At 42.8% G+C, this 12,946-nt stretch overlaps 1 protein-coding gene across 1 annotated transcript in view; it reads right to left on the bottom strand.

The window, feature by feature from the left end:
* LOC121292311 (cytosolic phospholipase A2 zeta-like) overlaps nt 1-12,946 on the bottom strand; it is a 128,664-nt gene that overhangs the window by 35,749 nt on the left and 79,969 nt on the right. The window contains exons 11-12 of the mRNA XM_041214162.1: nt 1,455-1,591; nt 480-702 (exon numbers count right to left, since the gene is read on the bottom strand). Coding sequence (XP_041070096.1) covers nt 480-702; nt 1,455-1,591 — 360 coding nt within the window. The remainder of the gene's footprint in view (nt 1-479; nt 703-1,454; nt 1,592-12,946) is intronic.

Here is a 12,946-nt window from a genome sequence, read left to right as displayed (position 1 = left end):
AAGAGCTAGAACCTTGAGGGACAATGGCTGCTTACAAACTGAGGACAATGCAGATAAAGGACTTATGTTTCCTTTAAGCACTTACCAGGAAGGCAACTGGAAACCACCTTATGTATTCTCTCCCTAGCTATATTGTTCATTGAAGTTGAAAATGGGTGGTTGTTACATGCAAGAGGGAAGTGCAGGATTGCGAGGTATGGAGAAATGAGCAGAAGATCTGCCCTTGGTACTACACCACCACAGAATGACCAGAGGTGAGGGAACTGATAGATTAATAGTTTTTTATATTTGTTCTTGGGATGTAGGCATTGCTTGCAAGGCCAACATTAATAGCTCATCTCTAACAATCCTTGGCAAGGTGGTGAGCTGCATTCTTGAACCACTACAGTCCATGTGATGTAGGTACAATTACACTGCTGTTAGGGAGGGAGCAATATAGCGAAGGGGGATTATACAGAGAAGCTTATCCATCAGCATACCTTTCCAAAGAGAAATGATTCAATGATGAGCCCCCACAGATCTGTAATTGAAACATTGTGCCCAGATCGATTCTTCTCTACCAAAGCATTGATGTAATACCCCAAGCGATCCTTGGACAGGGCACTGGTCTTGCTCTTGGTCACTTGATGTTTGGCTTTCTCAATTGGTCCTTTCAAATCACTGTCAGACCAATTGGCATCCTGATACAGCGTAGACATACACCTGGTGAAAAATTACATTTGTTTAAAAATGTTTTCTGACAAAGTGTTGTTTGTGAGGTTAACATATTACGAGGTAAGACATTCACGGTAATTGCTAAAGGGTTATTGTCGGTGACTTACTGTGATACTTACCAAGAAATTATTCAGGTTGATGGTGTGTAAACTATCCCCAGCCTTGGGAACATGTTGACATCCAATCAGCTGCTAGTTTCATTGGTGATTACTACTCCACATCAGGGTATTTATTCATACATCCCACACCTTCCAGTCAACATTCTCTCCTGCTCCATCCCCATTGGGTAATTTTCCATAGGGAAGGTTGCTAACACTTCATCTGAAATGACCGTATATTACATGAGTTTAAAAAACTACAGCTGACCATTCGACCCAGGTCAGGGACTCACCTGGTCCAAAGACCGTCCCACCCAGTCCAGGCACATGATCCCACCCGGTCCAGGCACACAGTCCTTCATGGTCTGGTCAGGCTGTCGGTCTGGTCAGGCTGTTAGGCAGAAAACTTCAGCATTTTATTATATGAGGCCCTGCCATGGAGATCGGCAGGGTCTCTGCATCCCTGGCCATACCAAGTTCTTCAGCTAATTATTCCCTGGCTCGCATCCTCCCCATTAATATCAGGGCTTAGCTTTACAAACTTCGTTTCCTGAACAAATACCCTTCATGTTGGTGGGCACAAAAATTATGCAAACTATTTATCAGAAATACAATATCAATTCAACTCAGCCACATACTCACCAGGTCGATCCTGACACTCCGAATATGTAGGTTATGCAGTCCAAGATGTGTAACTGCTGCAGGCCTAGCAGAACACCATAAAGGGATGTCATTGCTCGTATTCCACCCCCTGAGGCAAGGATTGCTACAACAGGCACCTACAAATTACAAACACAATGAATCAGAGTGCCATAAAGGGATGTCATTGTCTGTTTACCACTTCTGCATCAAGGGTTAATATAACAGAATCATACAATTCATAATAGGAGACCGTTTGGCCCATTTGGTTTGTGCTGGCTCTTCAGAACAGCTATCTAATTAGTCCCAGCCTTGTACTTGTACAAGTGCCTGTAAATTACTCGACATAATGAATCAGAACACTTTTTATCAACACAGTACATGTAAAATCTAGACATTAAAGAAGAAACTGGGGCAACCATATTTTCCTTATTCTAATGAGGGGAGTTGGGTTAAATGTAAGCATTAGATGGTTCCCATAAAAAGCATAGAATAAATAAGCAAGAAAATGTGGTAAACTTTTATAAATCACTGGTTAGACTGCAAGTGGAGTCATGTGTCCATTTCTGGGAACCACACTTTAGAAAGGATGTCAAGGTCTTGAGAGAATGCAGAGAAAATTTATTATAATGGTAATTCGGATGCAGCAATTTGATTATGTGGAGAGACTGGCAAAGCTAAAGTTGTTCTCCTTAGATCAAAGAGGGTTAAGGGCTAAAAGAAGTCTTTAAAATTATGAGGGGTTTTGATAGAATATACAGTACAAGGAGAAAGGTTTCCATTGCCAGGAGGGTCAGGAGCCAGAGGACATAGGTTTAAGAGCATTAGCAAAAAATCCAGGTGGGAGATGAAGTTTTGTTTTACTCCATGCATTATGATCAACAATGCAATGACGGAAAAAGCAGTAGAACCTGATTCAAGAGTAACTTTCAAAAAGGAATTAGATATATTTTTAAAAAGGAAAAAATTGCTGAGCTATGGAGAAAGAGTGGGGGAGGTGAATCTAATTGGATAGTTCTTTCAGGAAGCCACACTGGCACTATGGGTCAAATAAAATCACAGAGCAGAGAAGGATGCCATAACTGGCTAAATGCAAATACAATTACTATCCTCAAACAGAGAGTGAGAACTAGCCCAGGGAACCAGTGAGTTTAACATCAGTGATAGGAAAGGTACTAAAGCATAGTTGGCGTGAATTATTAAAATGCTAGTCACATTTAAACAAAGACTTGCACCTATAAAGCTCCTTTCATGACCACAGGTTGCTCCAAACCGCTTTAAAGCCAATTAAGTACTAAAATATAGTCACTGTTGTACTATGGGAAACATGCCAGCTAATATGCATACAGCAAGCACCCACAAACAACAAGGTGATAATACCAACTAATTGGTTTTTGTGATGTTGGGTGAGGGCTAAATATTGCTTAGGCCACTGGGAATAATTCCCCTGCTCTTCTTCAAAAGAGTGCCATGGGATCTTTTATGTCTACTTGAGAGGGCCTCGGTTTAATATCTCACCAGAAAGACGGCACCTCTGACAGTACAGCACTCCCTCAGTACGGTATTACGTGCTCAAATCTCGTTGTGGGACTAGGATCCACAACCTTCTGACTCAGAAGCAAGAGTGCTATTAACCTTACAGATGATACCAAATTGGGAGGGGAGGGGGAGTGGAGGGGATGGGGTGTTTGTTGTGGCTAGTAAATTGTGGAGTACTACACCAAAATACTGCAATGCATAAACAGGCTTGCAGCATGAAGAGATAGATACATGCCAAATGCAAATCAACATAGGAAAATGTGAGATGGTTAATTTTGTGAAGAGGTATAAGTAGGGCACTTATTCCTTAGAAGGTAAGGAATTAAGTGAAGTAGAGGAGCAAAGAGGTCTGGGAATTTGGACATATGTATACATATATATTGCTAAAATAAACGTGGTTGCTAAAGCCATATACAATGCAAAAAAATACGTTCTAGTTACTTTTTAGAAGAAAAACAGGGGGATAATGCTACTTTTTGAGCCTTGGTTAGATCACACTTGATTAAAAATTAGACTGTACTTGTTCAGAGAGGCAAGAGGCCTAGGATTGAAAGAAGTCCTTGGGCTGCATCTGAATAACTGACGCTGGTCATAGAAGAAATAAATTTTGGGCTGCCTGATTCTTTTAATAGCTGCGCTTAGTTAAGTGTCAAGAGGAGGGGTTGGAATCTGCGGGCTAAGGAGCTATCATGACTGTTGTGACATTTGGGGAGTACTCAGAGTTCTCGGGACTCACTTCACAGTAAGGAATTTTAAAAAAACAAAATTGTAAAAACTTATATTTAGTTGACAAGCTCCCAAACCTGGCAGTGGCACAGATAACTGAGCAGATTAGGCATCCCAATGCTAAACTGATGTGCTCTGTGTTCATTTTAATGCTTGAAAAATTGATGCAATTTCTACCCTTTAGCATGCTGGGCAGCAGATCTGCTCTCTGTACTTCAAAGGGGATATTAAAGAACTGTGGAAAATACAAGGATAATTGCAGGGAGGCAATTATCCAGATAGACTGAGCAGGCTCAGACTCTACTCTGTAAAATAGAAGACAAAGATGAGACCTGAAAGCAGTCTTTAAAATTATGAATGGCACTGGGTGATCGGTAACTTTGTACCCATTGTTTTAAAAAGGTCAGGATAGTCCAAGCAGGGATGAGTGTGGTCAAAGACAAAAAGGTCTAGAAATCAGTGGCTGGAGACGAAAAGATCTGAAAATCTTTTGCAACAGGAATTGTGTAATTATAGCACTTTTAATGATCTCTAGTGAATACAAATACTTCTAGGCCACTTCAAATAGGTGAAATTATTAGACTTCAAATGGGTAGAACAATTAGTTTTCCCTTTGTTTACATTCCATTACTGTCAAGACTGTGGACCAATGCATTTGTATAAAATCATCAAAGGGACCTCAGCATTTCAGCATGTAATACAGATGAAGTCCATACTAAGAACAGAAAATGATCTTACTGGATTAAATACACGGGAAGCAAAGCTATGGATTACAACTGTGCTTTGTGAACTGTTTTCCAATGTGACCCCATTTTAACTCACTAGCACCTTCTCAATGGCAATTAGGGATGAGCAACAAGAGCTGGCCTTGCCAGTGATGCCCACATCCCATGAACAAATATATAAAAATCTTGAAAATTAACATGACTCCCAGATGCCGGCAAAAACAAATCAGCAATAAAATAGTATAATTAGATTCAGTATATGATCGTTAAATTTTGCATATTATAGGTCAACATATAAAAACATGATCTAAATATGAAAATACATGTTTTTAAAGTATTTTATAAACATTTTATTATTTTACATACCCATGTAGGTTTCAGCTACAAGAATAAGAGAAATAGGAGCAGGAGTATTACGTGGCCTGTCGAACCAGCTTCGCCATTCAATATCATCATGGCTGATCTTGAGATTCAACTCCACTTTCCTGCTTGCTCATGTCCCTTGATTCCCTGAAAGACCAAAAATCTGTCTATCCCAGCCTTAAATGGATACAACAATGGAGCATCCACATCACACTGGGGTAGAGATTCACCACCCTCTGAGTGAAGTAGTTCCTCACCTCAATCCTAAATTATCGGCCCCTTATCCTGAGACTGCGCCCCCATATTTTTGATTCACTGACCAGCATAAACAATCTCAAAAACTTGTAGGTTTCAACGAGATCACCTCTCATTCTTCCATGCTCCAGAGAACATAGGCCCAAGTTACTCAGCCTCTCGTCATAGGACAACCTCCTCATCTCAGGGATCAATTCAGAGAACCTTCGCTGTACCGCCTCCAATGCATGTATGTCCTTTCTTCAGTGTGGGAGACCAAAACTGCGCACAGTACTCCAGATGTGGTCTCACCATAATCCTGTACAACTGTAGGGGGACTACTTTATTCCTATGCCCTTGCAATAAAGGCCAATATGTAATTTGCCTTCCTAATTGCTTGCTGTACTTGCATGCTAACTATCTGTGTTCCTTGTACACCCAAGTCTCAGAAAAAGAGTGCAAGAGGAACCAGGAGCTGAGAAAGAGCGCGAGAGAAGCTGGGAGTTCAAAACGAGCACGAGGGAAGCTGGGAATTCAGAAAGAGCGTGAGAGAAGCCAGGAGTTCAAAAAGAGCATGAGAGCAGCCAGGTGTTCAAAAAGAATCCCTCTCCGCCCTCACAGGAAGCATATAGTGCTTCCCGTCGTGCAGCCTGCTGGGCGTGCTTTAATCGGCCCGCCCACTCAAAATGGAGACGGGGCCTGTTTTGGCGGCGGCGATCGGGGGCCCGCCCACCACCCAGCCAGTGGGGCCCGCCTGCCCATCAAGGACAAAATTCTGCCCCAAAAGTTTAACCCGGTCAAAAAGAAGGACTCAATGAGAAGGATGAACCAACTGTGGTTAACAAAGGTTGTTCAAGGAGTGTACCCAATCAAAAACTAAGGCATACAAAGCAGCAAAAACCACTGGTAGGCCAGAGGATTGGGAAGTTTTTAGGAACCAGCAGCAGATGACTAAAAAGCTAATAAAAAGGGAGAAAATTGATTATGAAAGTAAATTGGCAAGAAATATAAAAACAAACAGCAAGAGCTTCTACGGGTGTATAAAAAGGAGAGTAGCTAAAGTAAGCGTGGGACCCTTGGAGGATGTGACTGAAGAATTGATAATGGGGAACAGGGAAATGGCAGATAAGTTAAACCAATATTTTGCATTGCTCTTCATGGTGGAGGACACTATAAACATCCCAAAGATATCAGATAAGCAAGGAGCTCATGGGAGGAAAGATCTTGTAAATCTCTATCACGAAGGAGAAAGTATTTGATAAAATAATAGGACTAAAGGTGGACAAGTCACCAGGACCTGATAGCCTGCATCCAAGGGTTTTAAAGGAAATGGCTGCAAAGATAGTGGAGGCATTGGTCGAAATATTCCAGAATTCACTGGATTCTGGGAGGGTCCCAGCGGATTGGAAAACTGCTAATGTGATGCCCCTGTTCAAGAAGGGAGGGAGACAGAAAGCAGGAAACCATAGGCTAGTCAGCCCAACATCTGTTGTTGGGAAAATGCTAGAGTTTATTATTAAGGAAGAAATAGCAGGACATTTAAAGACGCTTAACGCAATCAAACAGAGTCAACATGCTTTTGTGAAAGGGAAATCATGTTTGACAAATTTGCTAGAATTCTTTGAGGATGTAACAAGCAAAGTTGATAAAGGTAGATGTAGTGTTCTTTTCAGAGTGCTTACCCTTGTTCTCCCATTATCACATTCTGCTTTTTTACTTTTGCCACTGTCAGCACCTTTTTTAGCCCTTACCATTACCATTAACACTCCCTTTGTCCTTCTGTTCATGATACCTTTGTCAATCTCTCCTTTGCCCCCACCTATCGCTGGCCTTCTATCCAACATCACCTGCTCTGCCTCCCTTAAACAGTATAAATTTAATCATATTTCTGCTTCTCTTTAGCTCGGAAGAAGGGTCATATGGATTTGAAATGTCAACTCTGTTTCTCTCTCCAAAGATGCTGTTAGACCTGCTGAGTTTTTCCAGCATTTTCTGTTTTTGTTCCAAATTTCTAGCATCCGCAGAATTTTGCTTTTATATTACGGTAGATGTAGTGTATTTTGATTTCCAGAAGGCATTCAATAAGGTGCCACGTAAAAGGTTATTGCACAAAATATGAGCTCACGGTATGGGGGTAATGTATTAGCATGGATTGAGGATTGGTTAACGCACACATGACAAAGAGTGAGATTAATGGGCCTTTTTCAGATTGGAAAGACATAACTAGTGGAGTGCCACAAGGATCAGTCCAAAGGCCTCAATTACTCACTATCTGTATTAATGACTTGGAGGAGGGGGCAGAATGTAATGTTTCCAAATTTGCTCACAATACAAAAATAGGTGGGAGGGCATGCTGTGATGAGGACAGAAGAAATCTACAAGGAAATATTGACAGATTGAGTGAATGGGCAAAGGCTTGGCAAATGGAGTTTAATGTAGCAAAGTGTGAGGTCATGCACTTTGGTAGGAAAAATCAAAAAGCAGACTATTATTTAAATGGAGAGAGACTTCAAAAAAGTGCAGCACACAGAGACCTGGGTGTTCTTGTGCATGAAACACAAAAAGTTAGCATGCAGGTGCAGCAAGTAATTAAGAAGGCAAATGGAATTTTGGCCTATATTGCTAGGGGGTTGGAATTTAAAAATAGGTAAGTCTTGTTACAACTGTACAGGGTGTTGGTGAGGCTGCATTTGGAGTACTGTGTACAGTTTTGGTCCTGTATTTAAGAAAGGATATACTGGCATTGGAGGCTGTTCAAAAGCGATTCACTTGGCTGATTCCTGGGATGAAGGGGTTGATTTATCAAGAACGGCTAAAGAGGTTAGGCCTTTATTCATTAAAGTTTAGAAGAATAAGGGGTGATCTTACTGAAACATACAAGATTCTGAGGGGGTTTGACAGGGTAAATGTTGAGAAGATGTTTCCACTAGTGGGGGAATCTCAAATAGTTACAGAATAAGGGGGCACTCATTTAAAACTGAGAGGCGAAGGAATTTCTTCTCTCAGAAGGTAGTGAATATCTGGAATTCCCTACCCCAGAGAGTTGTGGAGGATAGATCACTGAAACTGTTTAAAGAGGAGGTAGATAGACTTTTGAAGTAATGGGGAGTTCAGGGTTATGAGGAGCTGGCGCGAAAGTGGAGCTGAGGCCTGGGGCAGGTCAGCCATAAAGTTATTGAATGGCTAGGCAGGCTTGAGGGGCTAAATGGTTTACTCCTGCTCCTATTTCTTACGTTCTTTCAACACATACAGGTTTCTCACCTTTTAAAAAATATTCTGCTTTTCCATCCTTATGACCAAAGTGAGTAACTTCACACTTCCCTACATTATACTTCATCTGCTATCTTGTTGTCCGCTTATTTAACCTGTCCATATCTCTTTGCAGCCTCTGTATGTCCTCCCCACAGTTTACCTTCCCACCTAACTCTGTATCATCAGCAAACTTAAGAAACATTACTCTCTGTCTCTTCATCTAAGTCATTAATATGGATTTTAAATAGCTGAGGCCCCAGTACTGATCTTTGCAGCACTTACTACTCACTGCCTGCCAATTTAAAAATGATCTGTTTATGCCCACTCTATGCTTCCTGTCCATTAACCAATTTTCTATCCATGCTAATCTATTACCCTCATCTCCATGAACTCTTATTTTGCCTATAAAACTTTTGAGTGACACCTTACTGAATGCCTTTTGGAATTTCAGATATACTACATCTACCAGTTCCCCTTTATCTACCCTAGCAGTTACATCCTCAAAAAACTCTAATAAATTTGTCAAACAGGATTTCCCTTTAGTAAAACCATGTTGACTTGTTCTAATCGTACTATGCTTTTCTAACTGCATTGTTAAGACTTCCTTATTAATAGATTCCATGATTCTTCCCAAAAACTGTCCTGCAGTTCACTGTTTCTCTCTCCCTCATTTCTTGAAAAGTGATGTAATATTTGTCAACTTCCAATCTGATGAGACAGTTCCCAAATCCAAGGAATTTTGCAAAATCATAGCCAGCGCATCCACTATCTCAGCTATCTCTTTTAGAATCCTAGGGTGTAGGTCTCGGGGATTTGTTGGATTTTAGTCCCTTAAGTTTCTCCAATCCTTTTTCTATGCTGATAAAAATTTGCTTAATTTCCTCACTCTTTTTAGTTCCCAGGTTCCTGTCAATTTCACTTGTTTGTTCTATGGTGAAGACAGCCACAAAAGCCAAGGTCTCCATATTTACTAGTGATAGAAGACTCAGTCAAGCCCCTTTTCCCTCCACCCACCCAAACACATTGCAATCAGAACTTCTCCCCCCACCACACACATGCCCCTCTTCCCATACCACCCTCCCCCCAACTCACTCACTCAGCAGCCTGGCCCTTCCAACAGCCTTTCAGCAACAGCAAGCTGCTCTAGGGCCCCACAAGTCACTTTAAGGCCAGGCCACCAGAACTGAAAACTGGCACCGATTCACTATAATCAACTTTTAAAAAATGCATTCCTGGGATGTGGGCATTGCTGGCTAGGCCAGCATTTATTGCCCATCCCTAATGGTCCTTCAGAAGGTGGTGGTGAGCTATCTTCTTGAACTGCTGTGGTCCATGTGCTGTAGGTATACCTACAGTACTGTTTGGGAGGGAATTCCAGGATTCTGACCCAGCAACAGTGAAGGAACAGCAATATATTTCCAAGTCAGGATGGTGAGTGGCTTGGAAGGGAACCTGTAAGTGGTGGTGTTCCCATGCGTCTGCTCCCTTTATCCTTCTAGATGGTAGTGGTAGTGGGTTTGGAAGGTGCTGTCTAAAGAGGCTTGGTGAGTTTGTGCAGCGCATCTTGTAGATGGTACACACTGATGCCGGTATGCACGGCGGTGGACGGAGCGAATTTTTTTGGATGGGGTGCTAATCAAGTGGGTTGCTTTGTCCTGGATGGTGTAAAGCTTCTCGAGTGCTGTTGGAGCTGTACTCATCCAGGCAAGTGGACAGTATTCCATCACACTCCTGGCCAGTCCTTGTAGATGGTGGACAAGCTTTGGGGAACCAAGAGGTGAGTTACTCGCTGCTGGATCCCTCCTGGTTCCCACTGATTCCAGTTTTGCTGGGGCTTATTGATACCACACTCAGTCAAATGCTGCCTTAGTTTTGAGAGCAGTCACTCTCATCTTAACTCTGGAGTTCAGCTCTTTTGTCCATGTTTGAACCAAGGCTGTAATGAAGTCAGGAGCTGACTGGCCCTGGCGGAACACAAACTAAGCATTGTTAAGAAAGTGCCGCTTGATAACATTGTTAAGAAAATGCCGCTTGATAGCATTGTTGATGACCCCTTTCATTACTTTACTGATGATTGGGAGTAGACAGATGGGGCAGTATTTGGCCAGGCTGGATTTGTCCTGCTTTTTGTTTACAGGGCATGCCTGGGCAATTTTCCACATTGCCAGGTAGATGCCAGTGTTGTATTGGAACAGCTTGGCTAGGGGTGCAGCCAGTTATGAAGCACAAGTTTTCAGCCAGAATACACCATAGACTTTGAACTATCCTGTGCCTTCAGCCGTTTCTTGATATCACGTGGAGTGAATCAAATTGGCTGAAGACTGGCATCTGTGATGCCGAGGACCTCTGGAGGAGGCTCAGATGGATCATCCATCCGGCACTTCTGGCTGAAGATTCTTGCAAATGCTTCACACTTATGTTTTTCACTGATGTGCTGGGCACCCCCATCATTGAGGATGGGGATATTTGTGGAGCCTCTCCTCCAGTGAGTTATTTAATTGTCCCCCACCATCCATGGCTGGAGGTGGCAGGACAGCAGAACTTAGATCTCATCTATTGGCTGTGGAATTGCTTAGCTCTGTCTATTGCTTAACTGCTTATGCTGTTTGGCAGGCAAATAGTCCTGTGTTGCAACTTCACCAGGTTGACACCTCAGTTTTAGGTAAGACTATGCTGCTCCTGGCATGCCCTCCTGCACTCTTCATTGAGCCAGGGTTGATCACCTAGCTTGGTGGTAATGGTGGGCGCAGGGGGGGCGGGGGGGGGGGGGGGGGTGAGTGAGAGAGAGATATACAGATTGTGGTTGAGTACAATTCTGCTGCTGCTGATGGCCCACAGCACCTCATGGTTGCCCAGACTTGAGTTGCTAGATCTGTTTGAAATCTATCCCATTTAACACGATGGACAGTATCCTCAATGTGAAGATGGGACAGATGCATCTACAGCAGGCTGGCTGATGGGATTGAGGTCAAGTATGTTTTTCTCTCTTGTTGGTTCCCTCACCACCTGCTGAAGACCCAGTCTAGCAGCTATGTCCTTCAGGACTCAGCTAACTTGGTCTGTAGTGCTATTGAGTCACTCTTGGGACACTGAAGTCCCCCACCCAGAGTACATTTTGTGTCCTTATCACCTTCAGTGTTCCCTCCAAGAGGTGTTCAACATGGAGGAGCACTGATTCATCAGCTGAGGGGGTACATGGTAATCAGAAGGTTTCCTTACCCATGTTTCACCTGATGGCATGAGACTTCAGGGGGTCCAAGTTGAGAACTTGCAGGGCAACTCCCTCATACCACTGTGCAGGTGGGACAGGACATACCCAAGGATAGTGAGATTGGTGTCTGGGACAATATCTGAAAAGTATGACTATGTCAGGCTGTTGCTTGACTAGCCTGTGAGACAGCTCCCTCAGCAAGCTCCTTAGTAAGGAGGACTTTGCAGGGTCAACAGGGCTAAGTTTGCTGTTGTCATTTCCAGTGCCTAGGTCAATGCTTTTAGAGGCTTGCAAGGGAATTTGAGAGTGAACATTGGTTGATCAACAAAGCCACATCTGGTAAGGACGGCAGATTTCTTTCCCTAAAGGGGCATTAGTAACAATGGCTTCATGGTCATCATCAGACTTATAATTCTAGATTTTCATTAAATTCGAATTTCACCATCTGCCGTGGTCAGATTTGAACCTGGGTCCCCTGGTCTCTGGATTACTTATCTGACAACAATACCACTACGCCACCGCCTCTGAGGCTCAGGCGGCACTGCATCCTCCTGGGAACCTAGTTGTACTGTGTCAAAGCAGGTCAATTAACATGTCTGTTTTATCCCATTTTGCGAGAACTCTCATTCAGATTTGATTCAATGAAGAACTCATGTTAGAAACAAAAAACATACCAGTCTGAACCAGCAGCAGTGGCAAGTTGTCAAATTAATTTTAGAATACTAAATAATCTAAACAAGGTTATTCTGAGTCTATTTCCTAAAAGTACTTTGGTTAATGAATAATACTTTTTATAATAACTACATGTTTGATTCTCAATATATTGCCATTGTATTGGTTAAGGAAGATATTACACCTTGAGTGTTTTCTTTTTTTGCAATGGACAAGTATTGCAACATCTTACATTTTAAAGCTAATTACAGTATAACATCTCACTGAATAAAGAAAAAATAATTATGGGCTGAATTTTGCCATCGGTGAGCAGGGGGCGGGGCCTGCTCGCCGACACGCAAAATGACGCGGGATGATGTCAGGGGAACCCCCGATGTCATCATACCCATTTAAATCTTCAGGAAGGTGGGGGCACCTTCAGCTGTCCGCCTGCCGACCTGTCAATGGCCAATTGAGGTCATTGACAGGATAATTAAAACAATTAAAGGACCTGCCCGTCCAACCTTAAGGCTGGCGGGTAGGCCAGGAGCCCCGGCGGGGAATAGAAAAAACATGAAACCTCATCCACCGGCGAGATGGGGTTTCATGGAGGGTTTAAAAAACTTTTAGTGAAATTTATTAACAATGTTTGAACACTGTCAGCGATCTCCCTGAGGCAGCACTTGGCCTCAGGGAGATGTGCGCTCTTTCATGTGCATGTGTGAAAGAGCGCACTCTGGCATTTGGGGAATACCCCTCCGCCCGCACAGGAAGCACATAGCGCTTCCCACCGG

The sequence above is a fragment of the Carcharodon carcharias genome, chromosome 20 (genome assembly GCF_017639515.1).
Source record: "Carcharodon carcharias isolate sCarCar2 chromosome 20, sCarCar2.pri, whole genome shotgun sequence".
NCBI lineage: Eukaryota > Metazoa > Chordata > Chondrichthyes > Lamniformes > Lamnidae > Carcharodon > Carcharodon carcharias.
Note: the sequence above shows the minus strand (reverse complement) of the source record. Positions and strands in the feature narration are given on the sequence as shown.